At 48.7% G+C, this 24,510-nt stretch overlaps 1 protein-coding gene across 19 annotated transcripts in view; it reads left to right on the plus strand.

Annotated features, from left to right (window-relative positions):
• The window catches only part of PLEKHA6 (pleckstrin homology domain containing A6), a 133,239-nt gene that overhangs the window by 2,049 nt on the left and 106,680 nt on the right, over nucleotides 1-24,510 (plus strand). For 17 of the 19 annotated variants that reach the window (XM_088801743.1, XM_088801747.1, XM_088801754.1 and 14 more), the window contains exons 2-3: nucleotides 2,318-2,394; nucleotides 5,568-5,625. In XM_088801743.1, the coding sequence (XP_088657869.1) occupies nucleotides 2,318-2,394; nucleotides 5,568-5,625 (135 nt within the window). Of the gene's footprint in view, nucleotides 1-2,317; nucleotides 2,395-5,567; nucleotides 5,626-12,868; nucleotides 13,220-24,510 lie in introns of those variants that run through there. The other 2 variants (XM_088801768.1, XM_088801760.1) reach the window with 2 other exon arrangements.

Below are 24,510 nucleotides of genomic sequence, written 5' to 3' on the forward strand. Positions count from 1 at the left end.
TTTTTCTTGAATTATGAGATAAGATTATCCATTGAGTAGCCTGTGTCGAGGGTGGGGAGGAGAAGCAGGTGTGAAACTTGAGTTTGGTGGGAAAGCCTTAGAACACTCTGCAAATGGCAGCTGAGCTCTACACACCAACTATCTAGGAGGTGTGTAGGGCTCAACTAAGCCTGGAGACTGTGAATTTGCAGTGACATCTATCTTCCCAGTTCTACAGTTTCCCCATTAGCCCATATCTGGAGTGGAGATAGCCTGTGACTGCATTGTCTTGGGCCAGGGGTTGAGAGGAAGAACAAGGGGAGGAGAAAGTTGAGGGTGGAGGTTATGCTGGGGCTGTGCTCACCCCGGTGACCCCATGATTATCCATGATGTCTACGCCAGGCAGAAATAGACACGAAGTCTGAGGATGCTGATAGTGAGAGGAGGAGAAGGATCAGAGGCCAGAAAATCTCAGGGCTGCTGGAGAGGAAGTAGAAGAGTGAATTTCCCCTCACATGTACAGTTCTGGCTGGATTTCCCCTTCTTCAGCTCTCTCTCTCTCTCTCTCTCTCTCTCTCTCTCTCTCTCTCTCTCTCTCTCTCTCTCTCTCGACTGCCTCTCAGGAGCAAACCCCAGCCCCGGGGTCATCTCTGATGGTGCACAATGGCTCCAGGGCCCTGGGAGCACCAGAATAGTGACTTTGTTTCTTCTCTCCTGTCCTCATCAGAGGGGTGGGTCACCTGGGAAATTTCTTCCTGCAGCAGGTGTCCAAACTTAATGGAAAAATTAGTGGAGTCAAGAGAAAAGAAAGCCTATGTCTGCACAAAAGACTTGGACATGAATGTTCTTAGCAGCTTTATATGTAATGGCCCCAAACTGAAAACATCCCAATGTCCATCAACAGGTGAGTGGACGAGCACACTGTGGTATATCCCACAACGGATACTACTCAGTGATGACATGGAGTGAACTAGTAACACATGCTACACGTGGGAGGAAGGAAGGAAGGAAGGAAAGAAGGAGTCAGACAAAGATGTCTGTCTCGTATGATTCATTTATAGGAAACTAGAAACTCTAGAAAATGCAAACTAATCTACAATAACAAGAAACAGATTAGTTGTTGCTAATCTGCTAATCTGGGAGGGTGAGGATAGCAAGAGCTGGCAGAGGGGGAGAGAGGAATTACAAAGGGACACAAAGAAAATTTGTTTCACAGGTATATACATATGTTAAAACTTTATATTAAATTGTACATTTTAACTATGTGCAGTTTTTTGTATATCTTACTTCAATAAAAAATTAGTGGCGCCCTCATATAGTGCAGTTTGTTACATTAATTACACCTTGAAAGTGTTGAGTGGAGTCCTGTCCTGGGCCCCAAGCCTTCCCCACCCTCCCAAGACTGGATGATAAGAGGTGATCTCAGAGTCCTCTCCTCCACATACATGGGTTGGCCAAGAAGGTCAGGTGCTTCATTCTGGGTCACAGCTGGCTCTGGAAAAATCATGTCACTTGGTTGGTGTGGGCTGAGCAACATCCATGGGCTCATCTGCCATCAGAGCTAAAACCTAGAGCATCTGCATTGTTGGGGAGCCCCCCTGGCGGGGAGTAAGATATTAGAAAAACCTTGGGTGTTAGAGGGCACAGATGCGGCTTTGACCCTGGCCTCATCACTTATCAGTTGTGTGACTCTGGGTCAATTACTTCACCTCTCTGACACTCAGGTTCATCATCTGTAAAATTACTAATGCAAGGGAATGTTGGTAATGAAAATATTTAGCATTGTAGACACCTAAGCACTGTCGGTCCACCCGGCCTCCTGCTTTCTTCTCCATTGAGAAGCTGTGACTGAAAGACCTTTCCTGTTCTTCCCATGTGGCTTCACCATCACCTCAGATGTCACCTCTTTAGTGAAGCCCTCATTGTTCCCCTTCCTCAGCTTCATCCCAGTTAGCACTCCCTGCTCTGTGATGGCATAACGTTCTCTGTGCACAGCTGCAATGGGGACTATACTTCCTGTCACATCATATTGCAACCACTGCTTTATTTCATTGTTAAGAATCGAGGTACAATTGACACACAACATTATACATGCAATTGTCTTTTTATATGTCTGTTTCCCCAGTGAGTTATACATTCTTAGAGGTCAGGGATCAGATATTTCTCTCTGAATCCTCAGAGCCTGTTTAGTAAATGCTTCATGAATGAATGGCAATGTGGATGCCCCTGTCTCAGGTGTCTGGAATTGGACAATCAGTGTTGAAGTGACTTTGGAGATGGGTGTCCTGCTCAGGGAAGCCTCTCTTGTATCTGACACTTTCTTATTGGTCTTCTGTAGTGATGAGGAAAAGTCCACCAGCTGGGTACACCCTGGTACAGAATCACCCATCCAGAGTGGATACTGCTCCAGCCCAGGTAAGGAGCTCGTCTGTCCCTGCCTTTGCAATCAACAAGGAAGCCTTGGCTTGAGGTGGCAGTAAGACTTTGCTTTTCCTTTTCCTTTCTCCGTGGATAGACTCAGCTGATCATTCCATTCACCTTCTGGGGGATGTTAAATGAGGGTTGATGCTCACCCTCAGGTCTTTTCAAGCCTCCAACTCTATAATTAGTATCTGGGACAGACCTTTGAGGACAAAGATTTTACTTCTCTTTCATCCCCTTACCCAAGCAGAAAATTCCCTCCCTCTTGAGAGCTCCTGAACTGGGCAGAACCCCAGCCCCCAGTGCGGTACCAAAGAACTTTGTGCCATGATGGACATGTTCTCTCTCTGTGCTGCACAGTATAGTTGCCATTAGCCACGTGTAGCTACTGAGCAATTGAAATGTGATTAGCATGACTGAGGAACTGAATCTTAAATTTTAATTCAGTTAAATGTAAAAGCCCCACATGACTAGTAGGCACTCCTTGATGTGGGGGAAACTTGAAAGAAAATGGGACAGGACCAACATTGATTGCTTACTATGGAGAAGGCTCCATTGCTAGCCCTCAGGGACCTCCTAGGCAGGTGGACACATACAGGCGAAGAAGAAGATTTCAGTTTAATTGTAGAGATGGAGACACCAAAACTCAGGAAGCCTGAGGTACTTGAAGTGAACAGCTGATCGTCCATTTCCAATGCCACCATAGACCCACCCCCGTGACCCTGGGGTCAGCCCTTTGCCCGACCACAGAGCAGGCGCATACTTCCAGGAGTCTGGGTCTCTCTTGGGGCTCAGCTGTCACCGCTGGACATCCCGGATTAAGGTGTTGACTTGTCCGCAGCCTACTTTCTTTTAGATTCCAGGCTGGAATCTTTGTGGTTTTAGAGCTGGAAGGGACATCAGGGATTCTAGGGTCCAAGCCTTTCATTTTAAAGGTAGGAAAATTGAAAAGCAGAGAGGAAGTCCCTGGTTCAAGGCCACTCAACTAATCAGTAAAGCGGCATCAGGGTGAAACACATTAAGTTCTAGGAGCAGAGAGACCTGAGCTCACTTCTTGGCTCTACTTTCTATTAGTGTGGTCTCGAGCAGGTGGGAGGACTCAGTTTCTCCGCCTGCAGAATGCAGAAAGGATTATGAACCTCAAAATGTAGCACAGAGTGTGCAAGAGACTCATTGTCAGCGGAGGTGACTGCTGTTGTTCTTGTCACAGTCGTATTTCTGATGGAAAACAAGACCTCCTGACCCCAAGACAGGGCTGTTTTCTTCTGCAGTTATAACTGTTGACAGTTTGAGTCCCTAGGTAGGACTGGAAGAAGAAGAAAAGCCTATGAGCTAAATCTTTTGTTTTTGGCTGCAGTCATCTTGTTGTCGGAGGCTGGGAACGGGTTAAGGTGTCCCTGAAGCTGGCTAGGAGGGCAGCTGTCTCAGCGGGCACTCCGCCTGGACAAGAATATAAGCACTCTTGGTGTTGCCCAGGCAGAGAGGGCAGTGTGGAGGGAAGTTGCTGGAAAAGGGAGGAGACATAATCCACACTGGCCTCTTTCCCAGGCACATCACAGTAGCAGGATTTTTTATGGTTCTGACCCAATAGGGATCCCTCTACTTGGGGAGGCTGCCAACCCACACCCTTCTGAATGGGGATGTCCTCCGACAGGGACAGAGGGGAACAAGTAGCATTTATGGAGCAGCACAGAGGAAAGAATGTGAGCTTTGGAGGCAGCACACCAGACTTACATCCTGGCTCAGACACTTCCTGTGTGACCTCAAGCAAGTTGATTAACCTCTCTGGGCCTCAGTTTCCTTACCTGTAAAAATGTTCGGGCTGAGACCTATTATATAATGTTGTGGTGCAGATTCAATGTGCTAGTAGTGGTGAGATGAGTAGCCTAGGCGAAGGACGCACTCGCTAAGTGATCGTTGGTGTTATTATTTCCATGGACCACGTCCTGAGAGGAGAGAAGGGCCCGTGGGCTGCCCTGCTGTGTTGAAGCAGCAGCATCACCACCAGCAGCAACTATCGAAATACACCCTTGATAAATAGGGGTCAGTAAACTGGATGAATAAAAGCTGGGCTCGCCACTGTAGAACCCAGCTGATAATATGGCTGGTGAGATTCAGGCCAACAGTGAATAGCTATATTTTATAAAACCTCATACACCAGGTGGGCATTTGGACCAGAAAGGTGGCACTGCTCGTCAAGAGAACCTGCATCTGTTTTCCAATATGTCAGCCAGGGGGCTCTTGCACCCCAAAATGAATGCTCTCCCCCAGAGTCTTGCCTGTCCCCACCTCTGACCGTGGATTCCCTTGGGTTTCTCAAGACTCCACCCCTGTACGGGTTGGAGCAATCCTGTTTGCTGGGGAGACAGGACGCTGCCAGGGGTCTGCTTCGGGAAGGCAGACATGGTGAGACAGAGACTAACACGGCGCTCCCAGGAGAAGGAAGCACTTGCTTCTGGAGCTGTCTGGAGGTGCCTGCCCCCACCGATGGGGGCTGCTCAGGCACCTCTGGGCCAAGCTCACCTTCCTCAGCTGTTCTGTTCTTCCTTACTTGGTGGGTCTGTGATTCTCTGCTCTGAGCATTTCCATGTATAATTTTTTTCAGAGGTGCTATTAAAAATGTGTTTAAAAGTCTGTTTTCCCAGGACTGATTTCTTAGATCCTCAATGTCTTGTCTGCAGCAACAGAATCTGGAGGTAACAACACAGGCTTGGGTGCCAATTATCTGAGAGGCCTGGGGCAAGTGACCCACCATTGGCTCCAGCTTCTGCTGCTGTGATGTAAGGGGCTGTGGGATGACCTGGAGGACTGTTCCAGGGCCACCATCTGTGTTCACTGCTGTATCCCCAGGGGCTGGCACAGGGCCTGGCACAGAGTAGATGCTCAGTAAAACCTTATTCACTGAACGAGTGACTCCTGTGAGGCGATGATTCATTTGGTCACTTCTTCACTGCTCTTTGACAGGGGATGTCCCATTCACTGCCATCTCGCTTAATATTTGCTGGAAACAAAGACTGATAAGAATAGTGGACAAAAGAGAGTGGAATGGTTGGTTTGAACACTGTTGCTTATCTGTGACTCTTCCAGCTCTCCTCCCTCCTGAATGCAGATCGGGCTTGTGGGTCTGAGAAGGAAGACGGTGATTTTATGATTTTGCTTCCTCACAGGTTTGCCTAAGGGCTGGGAGATGGATTCCACCCGGGAAGGAGCTGTGTATTTCATCAAGTGAGTAAGATGGACTTTCCTTCTGGGCTCCCTGTTGTCCTACTTTTGTGTGTGTCATTGATGACTCCTTGAGAGGGGAGAAGGTTCAAGGGTCTGCTTTTTCACTGAAGGCCTCGCCTAGGTCTCTGACTGGCCAGGAGGTGTCAAGGCTTCCGAGTGAGTTGCAGATAAAGCTCTGTGTGTGTGTGTGTGTGTGTGTGTGTGTGTGTGTGTGTAGGTGTGTCTCTGTGTTTATGTTGGCTTGGGAGAGCCAGTGTCAATTGTGGGAAGTTTTCTAAGGTGGGGTGGGGTGGGTGGAGCATTGGGCTCTGCTGTGCAGGTGGGAGGGAGATGGCTAACGAAGTAGAGGAGACAGGGTCTTCTAGAGCAGGGCTGTCCAAACTTTTTTCAACGGTTTTTACCAAGGGCCATATGCGGTAAAATACACAAACAGCCGGGCCACTCACTCGAGGTGAAGTACATTGCCTCACCTGGTTTATTTAAGTAAACTAAATATATTTTTGGAATTTGCTGCGGGCCAATTAACAATGGATTGTGGGCCGCAGCTTGGACACCCCTGATATAGACACACGGGGACAGAGATTGAAAGGCAGGGGATGGGGCACTGGGTGCCATGAGCCGTTTGGAGGGAAGGTGTGAGTGGGGTGCACAGACAGGCAGGTTGGGTGGTGACAAGGCTGCCTCTGTCACTGCTGCTCTTCTGGGTGAAGGCATTGTGATCCTGGGGGTGGCAGGCGCGTGTCTGGTGCTGTTTTTCTCCAGGGGGTTGGTCAGGCCCCTCTGTGGGCTGGGGTAGCTCATGTTCTCAGCAGCTCTAGGTGCCACCCTGGATGTAACTGTGGAAGCAGCTCTTTGGGTCGGGGTGGTCTATATCTACCCGATTAGACTCATTGCGCTGGGCCGTGGCTTGGGTCTCTCCATTTCCCAGCCAGGCTGGGTCCTGGCTTCGTTCCTGTGGGTGAGGCTTGGCGTGCTCAGGCCTGTGGGCCTCCCTGCCTGGTCTGGCCTCAGATTCTGCAGAGCTGGTAGAGAGGGCAGCTGCCCAGAGGGAGCCCCGGCCCAGCCAGGGGAGGGAGGACCCTCTTCTCCTCTCCTTCCTCTCCCTTTTCTCTTTGAAGTCTTCACCTATCTATACCACAAGAGGTCAGCTTTCCATTCCCGCCTCAAGACCAGCTAGCGCTTACATCAGTTTGGCTGTTACCCATATTCTTTATATATATTTTTTATTTCAGTGTGTTTTTCCAGGACTTACCAGCTCCAAGTCAAGTACTTGTCTCAATTTAGTTGTGGAGGGTGCAGCTCACAGTGACCCATGTGGGGATCAAACCGGCAACCTTGTTGCTAAGAGCACTGCACTCCAATCAACTGAGCTAACCGGCTGCCCCGTTAACCATATTCTTAAAACAAAAACATCTGACAAATTATCTGTTTTGGAAATTGTTCTGATATCATATGGTTGTTACAGCATCAGCTTTCCCTGAAATTGAACCCAAGTCCTTCTTGCTTTGGTTAAGACATTTCTCCTTTGCTCCTTTGAAGATGCCATCTTATTCTTTTATATACATTTTGTTCTCGAGATAGTTGACTACCCTCTTTAACATGTATCACCTCGTCTCATCAGTCAGTAAACACTTATCACCTGCTATGGTCTGGCCCTGTCCATGTCCCGGATTCATCGCCCACAGCTGGCCCCTGTGGTGACTTTCGGCTTTCTTTTCCTCCATCACGCCAAGTTCATTGCTAACTCAGGATCTTTGCATTTGCTGTTGCCTCTGCCTGGGAGCACTTTCCTCCCAGTTTTGCACATTTGGCTCCTACTTATCATTTAGCTCAAGTGTCGTCTTCTCAGAGGGACCTTTCCTGGCCACCCCTCTGAAGATTACCCCGCCCTCCTCCTTGGTTCCTCTGACTTTTCTTCATAGCGCCTACCATCACCTGAAAGGTTTTTGTTGATGTACGTGTTTACTTATTGATTGCTGCTGTTCCCCCACTGCCATGTCAGCCCTGAGAGCAGATTCTGGCTATTTTGTGTCCCACTCTGTCTTAGAACCTTGCTGACACATGATAGGAACCCAATATTTGCTGAAATAAATGAATGAAGGAAAATTGTTGGGAGATAAACAACAGAGGCATAATTAACTCCTGCTTCCGCTACAAGCCCAGAGTACTCTCCTGAGTTCCACCAATTCAGCATGTCCTGTTCTGAACTCAGTGCCAACACTTGTTCCGTCTTTGTCAGAGGCGCCACCAAGGCAGAACCCTCAGAGAGAGCCTCAAGCCCCTCCCCCGCAGGGTCTATCAGTTCTCCTAAATATCTCTCAGCCCACCCACTTCGCATCATCCCATGACCATTACCTGAGGTCACGCCCACAGGGGCTCTCACCTGGATTATTCTAGCAGCTTTCCAGCTGATCTTCCTGTCCCCAGGCCACACTGCTGCAAGAATGCTTTTTCCTACAAGGCAAATTTGGTCATATCATTTTCCATTAAGAATCTTTCATGCTGCCCATCAGTTGTAGGAGAAACTCAGACACTTGAAAGGGTTTAGTCATCTGGCTCCTGCCGCCCTTCTCCAGCCTCACCTTCCGCATTCCCGTTTGCCGGACCACATTGCTGTGGTTCCCTCAACACTCAACCTGCCTGCCATGTCTCCCAGGTGTTGCCAGTGCTAATCCCACCTCTGACATGGCTTGTGTCCACCTGTGAATACTTGCTCTTTCTTCAAGACTCTGCTCATTACATCACTTCTTCAGAGAAGCCCACCTGTATTGTAATTGCTCGTTTACACATTGTCATTTTCTCTAGATCAGTGGTTCACAAACTTGAGTTTGCATCAAAATCACCTGGAGGGCTTGTTCAAACAGATTGCTTGGCCCCACCCCTCGAGTTTCTGATTCAGAGAGTCTGAGCATTTGCATTTCATAACAGGTTCCCAGGTTATGCTGATGCTGCTGGTCCATGGGCACCGCTTAGAGAACCCATGGTCTAGATTGAAAACACATCCAGGACAGGGAGGAACACAGGGAGGCCATGAAGTCTGGAAACATAGATGATGTTATTTCAGTACGTATTGTAACAAAATGTCAACAAGCCATCTATTATTCATTTGTGTCTGTTCCTAGACTTGTTGGCCATTCCACACACCAAGAGCAGCAGTGGACACCCTAAGAGCTGAGCTTTACTATATGATCTCATTCAATCCTCACCACAGCTTTGTAAGAGCCGTGTTATCATCCCCAGCTGTTTGAGCAAGTAAACTTAGTAGTGTCATAAAGCTTGCAGAAAGTGAAGCTGGGTGCAGTGCCACGGCTGCCTGACTCCACAGACCACGCTCTTAGCATAATGCCATGGCTGAGCATCCCGGGGCCGGGCTCAGACAGGGAGGTGCTCAACAAGCCCTGACTGAGAGAGTGAGTGAGCGAATGAATGGCCCACTCTCCTTATTCTCATAGCTCCCTGCAAAATCAGTTCCCTACAAAGGTTTATGACATTTGGTTGGCAGACGCATCAGAAACTCTGAGGACCCCAGACATGGATCCCAAGAAGTAATAAAAGTCAGATATACAGACAACTTGGGAAGCTATTTTTTTCTTCTAATATGGATGAGTCAAATTTCAATGAGCCAATATTAACATTTGCCCAGGATCAGACACATATAATTGTGTGTCAATAAGCCCTTTGCTTCATGGTGCTTGGGAGGTGATTCTCATGGTACCCACAACTGATGTCATTGCTTAAGCATGCCTGTGGTTTTAAAAGTGTCATTTACCAGGAAGTGTGGTGCAGGGAGAAGAGAAAAAGCAAAGGGTTAAAATGTGGATAAACCCATTGCAAGCCTTATGCCTGTGCCACACAAATCCACAAGAGGGCATTAAAGCAACGCACTAGGCCCCACTAAGGCTTTAAGGGCCCAGATTCACTCTTCAGGCTCACAGGGCGGGCTCCACCACAGCCGACAGGGCCATCTTGACCATTTTCTGCCACATCTCAACCACTATGGTCTGGGAACCTTCTTTCAAAGCTTAAACGTCTGGCTGTGTAACACTCCTTCCTGATTTTCTCTGGCCCCTGACGCCCACTGAAGCAGCCAGCTGTGGAGCCTGCCAGCTCTGTCTCCAGTAGTGCTGCTCTCTTTCTACAAACCCGGCAGGGAGGGAGATGTGGCAGAGCGCTTTCTGCAGGGCCGCACCCCTGCTCACCCTTGTTCCCAGTCTGGGCCCCTGCTGTTTCTCGCACGTGGGTGCAGTGCCCCCGTGGGCCGTGCCAACCTGGCCAGGTACCTCCTCCAGCCAGAGTGCCCCACCCAGCCACTGTCATTTTTTCCTTGTTCCGGTCCGAACACTTCCTCCAAAAAGGTGCCAGAATGGGCAGTGACTCCATCAGTGCCCCTGGCTCTTCCATGAGCCGCTTGCTCAGTGCTGCTCAGGGTGGGTGTGGGGGCTTACAGGAGGCAGGGGTGCAGAAGCCCAGGGCTCTGTCTCCAGGTGCCTGTGGGCTGGATTCCTATGAGTCATCAATATACACCCAGCCTATGGGACCTCAGAGATGGCAGTGCCCTGGGAAGTGCAGTGGAACCACCAAGAGCTGTTCTGTTGTCTCCAGAGGGCAGATGGGACAAAAGAGAGGTCACGGGGCAGTAAATCTGGTAATTAGTGCCTGGACTAGCTTTGCCCTCAAAAAGGCAAATAATGCCCTGAACAGTAAAGAATGAGACAGATGAGAAGAAAAGATAATGAGTCGTAAGGGGCTCAGGGGAGAGAAACCCCATTTGCGATGAAGAAAACTGAGACTCAGCCCTCAAGCAATTTATTCAAAGTCCCTCAGCTGGTGAGGGTGGAGCTGGAGTGCAAACTCAGGTAGGTCCTCAAAGATAATTCCTCACGTGGGGCTCCCTTTCATGATCCCCAACTGGAACATTCTGGGGGAGGGAGACCCGTGTGGAGGTGGCCTGCATGAGGAAAGGGCAGGGCATGTTGGAGGGGCAACAAGCCAGTCAAGCCAGCGGCCAGTAAGGCCGTGCACACGAGAGGGAGCAGTGATGGCACCAAAAGGCAGGGAGGACCTGATGTGCAGAGTTGTGTACTTTCTCCTCTGAGCACTGGGGCTGTGGGTTCTAGAGCAGAGACGGCAGAAGCACAGACGCAGTTTTGGGAACACTTCCTCCTTGACGTTCCTCCTCACGCCCTCCCCACTTGAGCCACTCAGACAAGTCTTGCTTCTCCTCTGCTGGCAGAAAACAGAATTTAGATTTGGTAAAGGGAGTCTGTCTTCTCTGCTTCACCTCACCCATCCTTGTTGGGCCTCTAAGACCCTCCTGCTGCAATATCTCCCCCAGCTCGCTCCCCAGAACGAAGGCACCGCCCCCTCAGCAGTCTTCCCTTTGTACCTTTAGGCCGTCAAAGCCACCCAGACCTCCCAGAGGCACGGACAAATCTGGCTCAAGCCTCTCGGAGGATCTGTGGGGCTCGTCTGCAGCCCTTGCTCTTTGTCTGCCAGAGAGGAAACCCTCCCAGCAGGCCCATCTGTCTGTCTCCTGTCTTTTCCAGCTGCCTGAGGATTGTGTGGGATGGGGGTTGGGGTCTTTGTCCCCTTCCTCACCCTCTCTGTCGCCTTCTGGATGCTGTAATCTCTGGCTCCAACCCTGCTTTGTTCCATTGGCTCCTCAAGGCCAGAGATCCCCGCAGAACCCCTCATCTTTGGTTGGCTGGAAGCCGGCTCTACCCTTGCCTGTACAGGGTAGCCTTGCCAAGTTCTCAAGAGCCAGGACAGGTGGGTTGGGCTTAATTTGTCTTGCCTGGCACTGGGCCTGCACCCAGGACTTCTCTGCCCCTTCAGGTGAGTGGCTTTCCCACAGCTGATGTGCTCAGCATCTCAGCTGGGCTGGGAGAGAGGGATCCCCCTCCCTACCATAGCTGTAGGCAGGTGCATGCTGCTGTAACCTGAGATTTCCAGCCCAAGCCTGGCCTGCTCTGGAATGGGAAGGACAGTCCTTCACGTAGTTCTCTCTAGGATGTGGGAGCAGGGTTTGGATCAGATCCCCTTAGTAACCTCACCCCTTTCCCCACAACAGGGCTCCTTCTGGACCTGGGAGGAAGTCTGCATTCCTGATTATTCTAAAGTAGAGTATTTTTAAAGATAAGTCTTCATTCAGTAGGTAAAAATGATGCCTATATTCAGATCACATTAAAAGAGACCCACAGAGAAGGGTAAATAGTTGTGTTTGAGTAAAGAGAGGCTTAATTTAAAAAATTAAGTTGTTCTAATAAACATTCCAAAAAGATAGAATAGTCATGTGGCTGGTCCTTGCAGATGCTCCTCCTGTAGCTCCTGCTTCGGGAAATGTTTCTATATTCACAAGTGAACCCAGAAGCTCAGCTGGTTTACACTGCAGCTTCTGGGTCTCGGGCGGGTGGGACTGAGACCAGTGAGTGGCCTGGAAACTCCGTTTTCTTTTCATCTTTCTGATCCTGCTTGTGAAACTCATTGTTTCAATTGCACTTACCCATTTTCACAGAGTATGTATTATTTTTCCAGCATCCACAGAAATGTGAAGAAGGGAAGGAAACTGAGGGAGAGAGGGAAAGAGGGAAGGGGAGAGGGAGACAGAGAGAGAGAGAGAGAGAGAGAGAGAGAGAGAGAGAGAGAGAGAGAGAGAGAGAGAGAGAGAGAGAGAGATCTTTATGGCATGGGCTTATCTACAGTAGAAACAGGGCTGCAATACTATTGACTGAAGCCCTCCCTTCTGCCTTTGACCCTCAATAATGCAAAACACAGGTGCCCCCTGGCTTGGCTGGCATCTTTACCCAAGGTCATTGTAGACTAACCTGAGCTGAGGACCTAGGAGGTCCTGGCATCTTGTAATGGACTCCAACCAACTCCAAATCTTACTTCTTTAAATTCATTGTGCTGGGGTGGGGATGGGGGATGTGAAGGTACTAGTGTCCTGGCCAAGCCCTCTTGATACCCAAAGACGTGCCCATCTCTTTGGTGGACAGCCGTAGAGTGGAAAAGACACCACGGACAGGCCTGGTGAGGCCCCATGATGCCAGAGCTGTGGACAGCTTCTGGCTCCCGCACTCTGAGAGAACTGGAAAATGCAGCTTACAAAGACGGTGGCCCAGATCCCCTTTGGGGGGCAGCCTTGTCCTGTTGGTGGAAGGCCAGGAGGGCTGTGCAGAAGTACTCCATCCTCTCTGGGGCAGGCAGCATGGGTGGTTAGCAGCTTGTCACTGGTGTGGATGGAGTTAAACCTTTCCGGGGACTATTTACTCCTGATCCTAAGTGACAGCTTGGGGAGGGAGAGTCACGTGGCCCTGAAATCCCCTCGGGAGCCCACGGAGCATGCCCAGCTGCTTCTGCCTGGGAAAGATGCTGGATCCTGCAGTCACCACAACAGCATCCTCTCCCTGCGCCAGGGACCTGCCAGCCAGAGCGATGACTGATTAAACCAGATCAGATCCAGAGCCCCTGCTCTTCCGAAGGGGCCCCTGAGGGGCTGGGGAGGAAGACCCCACCTGGCCTGAGCTGGGGGAGGGGTGTCTTGGGGCCTGGAGAGTTATAGCTGTTCAGCAAGAGGCTCACACCTCAGGAGCCGGTGAGTCTGTTTTGATGCATGGAGAGAGGAGGTGGGAGGAAGGAGACTGGGCTCTGGTCAGGGCTGGCAGCTGCCTGCCATGCGAGTCTGGGCTGCTGGCACTGCAGTGCCACTGCCTTCCCCATCCCTCATTCTTGGCAGCATTACTTGGGGATCATGGATGCTGAGAATGCTAATTATAGCCCTCTAAATGCGCACCCCCCCCCCCCCCCCCAGAATCCCCAGGAAGGGCTGATGTGGTTTGAATTTATTACGTTTGAATTGTACATTCTAGGTGAGGCCAGCTTTGGGGCTGCCAGCTTCCTAGGATCCAGCTGGGCCCCCCAGCCTGGCTACAGCAAAGAGGCCAGCCCCACCCTGTCTCTAATCTTGTCAGAAGGAATAGGCCAGCAGGAAGGAAAGATGGAGGGGAGGGGGAGGAGGTCAGACTCAGGTCGGCCCCGGGACTCACGCCTTGGTGTGGGGAGGGGTCAGGGTATGTCTTTTATGGGTCAGAGGTTGGGGCCCAGAGCTGCTGAGGCTCTTGGACTTCTTGGGGGCATCTGATCTCTGGGGTCTCAGATCAGATGGGGAGCACCTGAAGGAGCTGGAGCCTGGGACGTGGGCCTGGGGGCATAAGGGGGCAGGTTCATAATGTGGGACCAGGCTGCAGCTGGTTAAGAGCCTCAGGCTTCCTGTGTGAGGTTCTGGGCACAGGAGCAAGGTTGGGGAGTTGGCAGAGAGGGGTGGGAGGCAAGGAGGGAGATTGGACAGGAAAGGCAAAAGTAGAAAAATGGAGAAGCGCCTACCCAAGATGCACTTTCTGACCACAGGCAAGCCAACAAGGGAAGAGATGGAGAGAGCCAGGATGGAGGAAGTCAGCCTGGGGGCCCAGGGGCCCGGAAGCTAAGCTGCAGGAAGGAAGGTGGTGGGAAGGGACGGGCTCAGAGTCAGAGTCAGAGGGGGTAACATCCTCCAGGTCCTGGCACTTCTTCCCCATCCCTACAGACCCCTCGCCCTGGATCTGGCAGTTTGGGTGGTGAGCTCCACTGAGGGTCTCATGCACGTGGGGCGGGAGCCCTGGTATTGGCCTGCCTCTGCCTTCGGTCCAGACAGCCGCAGCAGCATCCCCCAAACCTAAGCTTCTAGGCCCCTCTCGAGGAACATGGCTTCCACCTCAGAGCTGCTGCATTTTAGCTTGAGTGGGTGATGAGCAGTTCCTGCTGGTGGAGAGGAGGTGGGAGGGAGGTCCCACAGAGACTCCTGCCGGAGGCTCCAGCCGTCTCCAGGTGCGGGTGGTAGGCGGACCGAGGACACCGCCGCCTGGCACTGCCCCGGGCTTTCCTACAGGAAACAAGCGGCTCTGTGTTTCCTCACGACAGAGTGCTGGGCTGCAGACAGGAGTTATTAAAAGCCGTGCTGGGCTGCAGATAGGAATTATTAAAAGCCCTTGCTTTTCCAACCAGCCTAGGTAATAAATGTGTTAGCTTGGAGTGTAATTAATACTGTGGCGGCTGCACAGGCTCAAGACAATGGGGGCTTTTTTTTTTTTTTTCCCTGTGTCATCTTTTTTCCCTTCTTCACAGGAAGGTGATGGTGCAGGACGCATTTCACAGATAATTACTTTTAACGTGTCTGCCTAGTTTATTGAGTTGGATTCTTCCTGCTTGGTGTAAATGAAGTAATTACCGAGGAAGTCAGTGAGCCAGGCAGCCAGCCCTGGCTCCAGGGCTAACATCACGGCCTGTGGGCCTGAGATGCCCCCTCCTGGCCAGGCCAAACGTGCATCCTTGAGCTCAGAGGAGGGAGCTGGTGGGCCCAGGGCCCTGGACAGGGACAAGCTGAGCTGAGAGTGGGCCCAGCCCAGAGTGAAGAAGCATGATAACAGCCAGTCCTGATCAACTTGTCTCTCTGAGCCCATTTCCTCTCTGTCTTCCTCCCTGGCCCGTTACAAGGTTCCCTGAGGCCATTGGCACTGAGCATGGGGGTCCCCAGAGGATGTTCAGGAGGAAGAATGTTGAAGCTGGGCTACAGCTGCAGGAGTGGGTCTTGGTTTCTAGACCTTTTGCACGGGGTCTGAGCTTTGGTCTGAGTTGGTCTGCCAGGCCAGTGCATCAGGGGAATGACTTCAGCAGGTCAGTTTCCAACCAGTTAAAAAACATTTAGAGAGCAAAGAGCATACTTTGGGAAACATTTAGAATAAACGAGGAGCAGAGAGGAAGAGGAGTTGGTGGTAGGGTGAGTGGGACCCTGTTCTTGGCAATCAGTCTAGGTGGGCTCTTGCTCAGCACCCACACCTCCAGATGCCCCCCAGATACCGTCTAGTCCAGCCTCCCTCCAAGCACAGATGAGCCTCTGCAGTCTTTGTGAGGCAAGTACCCGCCTCACCTGGGTAATCCCAGTGATGGGGAGCGCATTATCTCACCAGGCAGCCAGCTCCATGGTTAGAACATTCTTCTATGTTGAATCAAAATCTGCCCACTTCTAAGTTTCAGCCTTTACTTCTGATTCTTTGAAGCAGCACAGATCAAGTGAGCTCTCTCTTTCCTATGGTGATAAGGATGGATTTCTTCATATTAAAATAGTATATAATAGCATGTATGTGGACATAATGTATTTTAAGTAACTGTATTTGTATCAGACATTTAGGTTGTTACCCTTATTTTCCTTTTAGAAATAACACAACGTGAACATTTTTGTGAATAAAGTTTTCTTCTGTATTTTGGATTATTTCCTTATGATAAATCCCAAGACATAGAATTAATGTGATGAAGGATATATATTTAAAAAATTACTATTCTGTAAGTATAAAAGTAATACATAGTCATCACAAATGTAGAAAGTATATAAAGATTAAAATGATCCGTAATTCTCTCAGAGATATGGCATGTAATTTTAACATTTATATACATATATAAAATATTTTTATAAATTCATGCATGGACATGTGACTATATTTATCAAAGGACACATATAGACTGTTAAAATTTTGTACCAAATGAATGTTTTCATCATTTAAATAGAAAGCATTTTTTGTCATTAAATATTCTTTTACAACATCATTTCAAATGATATAAACCTGTTATGTACCTGTTTTGTTTGTTTGTTTGTTTAATTGAACCCTATGTTAGAGTAAGTGTTTCCAGTTTTTCACTTTTATAAACAACGCTACAATGAACATAAATATCTGAATCTTCATACATATCAATCACTTTTTTTCCCCTTAGGTTACATTTCTAGAAGTGGAATTGTTATGTTTTTAAATATTTTGACATATTTTGCCAAATTCCTTGTTAGAAAGTACTAATTGACATTCCCAGCTGTGTATGAAAATGCATTTTGTTGCATGAGCATCAGCATTGAATATTATAACTTTTTTCATTGTTTTAATTAAATGATTCATCATTGTTTTAATGCATTTGTTTGATCAGTAGTAAGAGTTAAAAATTTAAAAAGAGGTTTATAAGTATAAATAGTCCATTTGTTGTCATTTTGTTTGTTTGAGTCTTTGGCTTTTCTTAAAAGGCAGTTTAGTGCAATTGTCAAGATTGCAGTTATGAGGTCAAATTTGGGTTGAATCTGGGCCAGTAATGTGCCCTTAGTTTCTCCATCTGTAAAATTTATCCTCACAGACTTCTTGTGAGGATAAATAAGGTCATATATGTAAGATGTAGACTCATGCTGAGCAGAGTAAGTGATAAATGTATTTGTTCTTATTGTCTGACTGTTGTTCATTTGCATGAGAAACAGATATCTGAAGAGGATCTCACGATCTCCCTCCCTCCAAGCCCCCAAGTCTCCTTGTTGGAGGCTCAATGCCCCTGTTCCTCTAGTGACCACCACTCTCCTTCTCAAGCTTTCCTGGGGCCTCACACAGGGTGTGGTCTCAGCAGCACAGAGAATGGTGAGGCGGCCACACTCCATTCCCGGATGATCCCCTTCTGGGAATATCACGGTCCTGGGGGCTTCTTCTGGTGGTGGCTGGATGAAGGGAGTTCGGCTCCTGTAGTGTCTTCTGGCTGCTTCACTGGAGCCCGCACCTCTGGTCGCCCACTCACTCCCCTGTCCACTCTCCTCACACACTGCCCCACACACGTGCTTTCTTGATCCTCGTTATCAAATCTACCCAGAGTGTTCCCTGTTCCTGTGAGACTTCTTTGCATTTTCCAAAGTAGCATTAGGTGATCGGATAAACTGATTCTAGTGCATGTGTCAATAAGAGAGAGTTGGTGCGCTGCCTGCAGGGTAGTTGAAAGAATGCCCATCTGGAATTTGAAGACAGTCCAAATTAGCAGTCACTTAATATCTCTGAGTTTCTGTTTCCTGGTCTGAAAAATGGGGTTAGTATCATTACCCACTTATCTAGTTGACAGTTACCCACTTATCTAGATGAGTAATACATATGGAAGTGCTTTCTAAACTGCAAATAATTACACATATATTGGTTATTACTAGATGTGAGTATTTGAACAAGGTATATCAGAGGCAATGCTTTAACTCAAAGGTCTGACAGGTGCTGAGGTTGGTTAGTAGGAAATGTGTTTAGGGCAGATGATATTCAGGGTGACTGTCAAACCACTTCAGGTTACTTACCTAGTCTCTGTAAAGAGTTGGTCCTTACTGTGTGAATTCAGGATATCGGGCTGGGCATGTCGATGCTGATCTGATAAACATGCATGGGCCTAGGATCCGCTCCATGGGGGCGGTGAGGTCCCTCCTTAGCTCTGACATCACCATGTCACCCCGTCTGGCTCGTTGTTACCTAAAATACTGAGTTTTAGGTAATTGCAGGTGCTAATTTGCTTTTAATTAGCCTAATGCTTGCAATTAGCCTGTTAAATTCAACCTGGCCTCTGGAGGTGAGGTCATTTTTCTGATGTTGCTTGGTTCCTGGGTCCTTATTAGTGTCAATGGGCTATCCAGAGACTGTGGGCAGGCCTGCTGGCCTCACCTGAAACTTCTGCGGCCCAGCTGGGGAATTAAAGAAGTCATAGTGGGTAAGGAAAACCTGCTTTTGGTGAGGTGGGATGGTGGGATGGGAGCGTGATGGTAGCGGTGTCATTAGACTTGTTAGAATCACAAGTGAGGTCTAGAACCCAGGTTCCCTCCTTCTAATCTAACATTCTTCCCCCTTGAGCCTCAGTTTCCCCATCTTTAAAATGAGGGTAATAATTCCTGCCCTTCCTACATCACTATAGTTCAAATGAGTTAATGTAGGAAGTGGGTGTGGCTGTAAAGCAATACAACGTGAAATGGCTTTATCACATCAAATGTGAAAGCTCTTTGGAGTTATAAAGTGGTGCCAGAGTCCCTGGCCACTAGTTCCTGGACCCCTGTACCGTATTTGTCACTTCTCATGCTGTCTGGCAATTCCTGATTACCACTCTCTTCTTATCCTGCCCACTTTGCCCCAAACCATGGGTGATTTGAAGGCATTAGCATCTAGTAGGCGCTCAATAAATGTTGGTTGGCTATGTGAAGCTTTGGATGGGAGGGCGTTTGGCCCAAGGAACAGGCATGGGGAAACAGTCATGAGAAAGCCTTTGATGGCAGTGGTGAAGGGCATTTACTTCCTGTCCTGCTCAGCTTTGACCCTCCCTCCACTAGACGGGGCTGCTTCAAGTCAAGAGATGGTCTTATTTGTCTTTATGATGTTTGGCACAGAGCTGGCCCATAGCACTTGTTTGATAACTGCTTTTTGAATGAATGAATGAATGAATGAATGAGATAGGGTAATGTGGTTCACAGCACATGGAACTGAGAATAAGATGAACAGGATTTGGAATACTGGTCCCACCATTTTCTTTTGGCCAAAATTTACTGCATGCTCATTATGTATCAGGCAGGTATTAAGTGAAAGTGAATTACAAAAGTGAATTTTTAAATTCACAGTCTAGTAAGGGAGCAGACCTGTGAGCAAACGATTATTTTGTATATAATAGAAACAAATGCTAATATGTTGGTGGGCAAGAAAAGAGTGATAAACTCTTTTCACTCTTTTCCACACCCTATGTGAGGAATCAGAAAAGGACTCCCCGAGGAAGGGAACTTAAGCTGGGTCTCATCAGCTGGGGAAAGTCACTTAATTCTTTTGGGTCTGTTTCCTAAGCTACCATCTGAGGAGACTAAAACCTCCTTCATAGAGGTAAGGATGAAATAAAATAATATAAATAAAACATGCGGCACTGAATAATAAAGGTTAAAAAATATTTCCTTGAAGCCAGGCCAGGCTGGTGGGGAGGGACAAAAGCCAAAAGCTCAAGGAATTTCAGAAGCTAATCCATAGAACTTCATCTTAGCTCTGCTAATTAATACCTACGTGACCTTAAACAAGGGCCTTAATTTTCCAAAGTCTCAGTTATTATGTCTGTAAAGTGGGGATAGTAAGTTTGTTGTGTAGATCAGTGGAGAGGCTTCACATAAGGTACAACATGCTTGGTACATAGTAAGTCCTAGAAAATATTAGCACTTCTTTATTATTATCAACATATTTCATGGAGAGACTGCATGACATGCAGACACACACATGTTGCATGCATGTTGACTCTCAGATATGCTCAGAGAGGAGGGAGCGTGAGGGGTGGTCAGGGTTAGGCTGAGTGACAGCCAATTGCTGCTGGATCTGAGAAAACTTCCTGGAGGTGAGGTGACAGGAATTCTGTTGCAAAGGTTGGAGGGACCAGGCCTGAGTGACAAAACTGGGGAGAGCCGCTTGCGGCTCATGCCCCAGGCTGGGGGAGCTTGCCTCGCAGGAAACTAAGAGATGGCCACCTACCAGCAGCAACTTCATTCCTTCTGGCACGTAGGCGCCCAGGCCAGGCCCGCCCGGCAACCTCCCAGCAGCTCTGTTGCCTGGCTGGTCCCCTGACCTTGCTAAGCAAGGCAGCCTGGCAGCCATGCTGGGTTGCCGTGGTAACTGGCAGCCTCCCAGCTGGGTTGCCCTGGTAACCAGTTAGCTGGTATTGGGGGAGGGGGTGGTGAGCTGGGGGGAATCAGCCTCAAAAGAGGCAGAGAAGGGTGAAGGTGGGACCAAGAGGAGGACAAACCCCAGATGCCCCCAGGACAGCTCTCTCCTCTCGCCCTCACTGGACGGGGAAAGCCAGAAAAAGGCAGGTAGGAAACGATGCTGTGTTGTTTCCATTGTGTGTGCGTGTGTGTGTGTGTGTGTGTGTGTGTGTTGTGGTGTGAGTAGTCTGGGCCAAGGCAGTATGTTGGAAAGATTTGATAGGTGGTGCAGGAGCGCGTGGGTAGTGACAAAGGCAGCATGGCCCAGAGGGGAAGCCATGGGCTGTGCAAACCTAGGTCTCAGTCCTGGTCCCCGCCCCTCTCTGAGCTCTAGTTTCCTCATCTGTAAAACGGAGGTGCTAACATGGACCTCCAGGGACATTGTTTGGGACAGTGCCTTGATTTTCTATTTGGTGGATGCTTTCCAGCCGGCGAACAGCTTGCATTGGAGAACAACCCTGGTCAGAGCCCAGCCCTGTGACAGGGCATAGGGGTGGGAGGGTTGGAAAACTTGAGAAACCAGAGACATGGCTCTCATCCTCAAGGAGTTTACTATCCCATTATGCCAAAGGCAGGAAGCAAGTTTATACAGGTGGGAGCTCCTGCAAGAAAGTGTTCAAAGTAAGACCTAATTGAAAATTTTGACTGCAACCAGTGGGAATAAATTTTTCATTACAACCTAGCAAACACATGTGTTTCTTTCATTGCTAGCTTCCTGTTACATTTCAGACCTGCCTGGTCTATATATATATATTTTTTAAACATTTTTTTTTTTTTGATTTTTTTTTTTTAAACATTTTTTTAAACATAATCTTGACCCTTCCACTTGATTTCATACCCACGAGTGGGGTCATTGTCTTCAATTTGAGAAACACTGAGAGAAAATAAAAACTTAAGCTTCTTAGGTATGTATGTAACCTCAGGCATCTTTCACTGTCCACGTGTAATGTTATCTGGTTGGATCCTTACAACTCCAATCTGTGAGGTAACCGAAGCTCAGAGGTCACGTGAGTTGCCCAGTGTCACGGGTCAAAGGTCACACAATTTGTCCAGGGTCACAATTTGTCCAGAGCCAAGGCTTGAATTGTGGTCTCTTCTTCAGGTTTATGGCTCAGCACCCCCATGTGTGTTGAATCTGTTGCCCAGTTTTTTTCTTGCTGTGAGAGGAACTGAAGGATTCTTCTCATAGAAGGAGCAAATGGGATCTAAAGATCCAAACGCCTCTGCCACGGCCATGTCAAAATCAAGGGCCTGGAGCTTAGTCCTGAACTGGTGCCTCGTGTCTGTTATTATGGGGATGGGAGAGGCTGGGTGCTGGGGAGAGCTGTCAGAGAGGACAGCTGGGCCTGAAGTGGTCTGGGTATTCCCTCAGTATTTGTGAGGGGAATAAGTCCAGGAAGGGAAGGGGAGGTGGGCCTGGCTGCATTGGAGCCATCCCTTCTGGTCACTGAGCCGCGCTGAGTACAACTGTAAGGAAAGAAAGAGTCTGTATCAGCGGCCTGGGGCCTAAATGCCTCAGGCTTCTGGGAGATTTTATGACAGGAAGGCCTTAAGCCCATCCCATGGAAGCCAGTTTTTAATTGCCTATCTCTGGTTTGACAACGGAAATGATAGTCAGCAGGAGGCCTGCCAAGTGTGGACTTGACCACAGAATAGGTTCAGCTGGGGGAGAGCTAGCACCAGGTGGCGAGGTGAGGAGTGGCTGGAAGGGGAGGGGCATGAGTGGCTCTGGAATATCCAGGAAGAATGCTGAACCTATAAATATGTATTGGGATAAATTAAAGATAAGGCTTGGAATCAGAATCAGGAGCATGTGAAGGCATTCATACTGCTCGGGTTCCATTTTCAACCATGCTGTGAGAATTTAGCCCATTTCTCCATCTCTCAGGAGTGGATTTTCCCATGTGTGTGGGCGCTCAGTGGATGGTACCCGTTCCCTCCCTTCCTGCCAAGGACTTTGCCCTTTACAAACAGAAGAATGGGCAGCAAGGGGGCCTTTACAGCTGAGAGGCATTTCCTTTCTGTTTGTTTGGGTGTGTTCCCGTCAGAGTTTATAGGGCCCCTGCTGCATAAAAGGCTGCCCAACCTGCCCTGTGTTGCTTGTGGCCCTGGTAGGAGATGGGGTAGGGGTGGGGTGGGAGGGTGCTTCAAGCCAACTTTGTCCTTGTCTCTCAAGGTTCCTGTTAATTTGCTCAGCACCCACTGGTTTGAGTATCAATTCCAACTATAAAAATGAGAGCAGTCAGACCCAGCTCCCGACTTTAGGCTCTGGATGCCTTTGTAGCACGTGGGGCCAGGGTGGTGGGTGTGTGACTAAGAGTTCTGATGGAGCTCAGAGACCATATTCAGGGCCAGTCCTTACAGCTCCCTCCTGCCCACATTCTAGGGAAGGGAAGGGGCTTATCTAAGAAGGAAGCAGCTCCTCCAGGAGCCGTGGCCTCCTTTTGAAGTGCAGGCCTTCTCTGGGTCCCGAAATCCAGTGTCCTCATTTAAACCCAAATAACCCTCTGGTGGCAGCCAGCAGGGTGGTCTTGACTGATTCTCTTCTTTCCTCTTTATTTTACTCCCGTGTGTTTCTGCTCTTCCCTGACATCTCTATCATTGTGGTCATCCCCCCACCCCACCCCAGATGTGAGTGTGTATAGTGACTGGGAAAGTTGGGTGAGCTGACTTTTCCCAATGCCTCTGGTCCCTCACTATTCAGTTCAAATGACTTATCAGAGAAAGGAAGGTTTGCTCCAGTGGCTTTTGTGGATGGTGACCTTCCACAGGGGGAGGAAGCAGCACATGGTGGGAGAAGAGGGGATGGGAGAGTCGTGGCTGATCCTGCTATCCTGTTCGGGGTGATTCTGGAGTGTCCTTGTTAGGGTGTGGCGACTCCACCACCTTCCCCATCTCTCTTGGATTGTGCTGTGAGCGAGGCTGTACCCAATGCAGAGTGCATATAGGTTCTGAGGGGGAATAAAGATGGAGATCCTGTGGGCCTTCCTCATGGCAGCAGACCCCAGATATGAAGAAAGCAGGAAGAGGAGAGAGAAACAGACTTCTGGAAGAGCAGCATGGCAGAGATGGGGAGTGTGGAGAGGGTTCCTAGTGGAAGGAAACCTTGAAGGGAGGGCCAAGGGTCTGAGAAAGGAAACCTGGGTCAGTAGGGACAGGTGCTGGCTCTGGTCATCTGTTCTGGAAACAAAGGGATAAAGAGTGGTGACTTAGAGAGCATCTAGACCGCAGACAGGACTTTATTGAATCTGAACAAAAGCATTCCAGTTGGGACCAGCATCTTCCAAATTTGGTATTGACAGAACCAAGGCCAACTCATCAACACATTAACTTATTACATCATGCTTTTAAATGTGTCCTTTTATTGGCTGAAATAGCGAGTTGGAAGTAGTTGTTTCAAAATATTTTTATGCACATATGTCCTTCTCTCTGATAAATTTGTATTTCCCCGCAGTAAATAGCATAATGCTTTGGAAGAGTTGGTGCTTATACCTACCTTCCCCACCTTCTAGGGACATTATGCCTGGGAATGGGGCAACACGCAAGAAGATAAGCTTCTCAAGCTTCTCTCAGTCCAAATCCTTTCGTGGGCTGAGAGTTTAGATTACAATGGACCCTTCAACAGTGTGGGGGTTAGGGGCACAGACCGCCTATACAGTTGAATATTACTACTGTCTGTCCTCCACATATGCAGATTCCCAACTGAGGAGTTGACCCTTGAACAACATGAGTCAATTGAAAACAATCCGCATATAAGTGGGCCCTCGCAGTTCAAACCCATGTTTTTCAAGGTTCATCTGTATTTCTCCACCTGGTTCACAGGACCACTGTCTCCCAGTCACCGGCTAAAAAAATTTCAGGGTGGAGTTGGATCACATCTTTTCCATTCTTCTCTGCCTTTCTCCTTGGAGACCTGGCCTTGTCACTCACTTCTGGGGTACTCTGCTAATGTACATAAGGGCTGGCCCACAGCATGATGTGGGTTAGGAAACACTAAATCTCTTACATACTTTTTATGACAATTCTGTACGTTTTTAATATTTCTTTGAGAAGAAGCAAGCTATTTTCAGCCAGCTGAGAAGAGTGTATCACTACCACAAGAACTTCATGAGATAACAGGTCAGAGAAGGAGGTGTCAGCAGCAGCTCATTTGCATAGTTCCCACAATTCTTCCTTTGGTCAGTTTGTAGCTGTCCCTGGCAAGTTGTTGTCTGGGCACTGCTGTCACTTTCTCTCTACCACACACACCAGAATCGGTGAGCAAGTCGAGCTAAATGTAGCTTATGTAAATGCTATTGCTCCAGTGT

This window comes from Rhinolophus sinicus, chromosome 11 (assembly GCF_057876585.1).
Source record: "Rhinolophus sinicus isolate RSI-liver-muscle chromosome 11, RSI-T2T, whole genome shotgun sequence".
NCBI classification, from domain to species: Eukaryota; Metazoa; Chordata; class Mammalia; order Chiroptera; family Rhinolophidae; genus Rhinolophus; species Rhinolophus sinicus.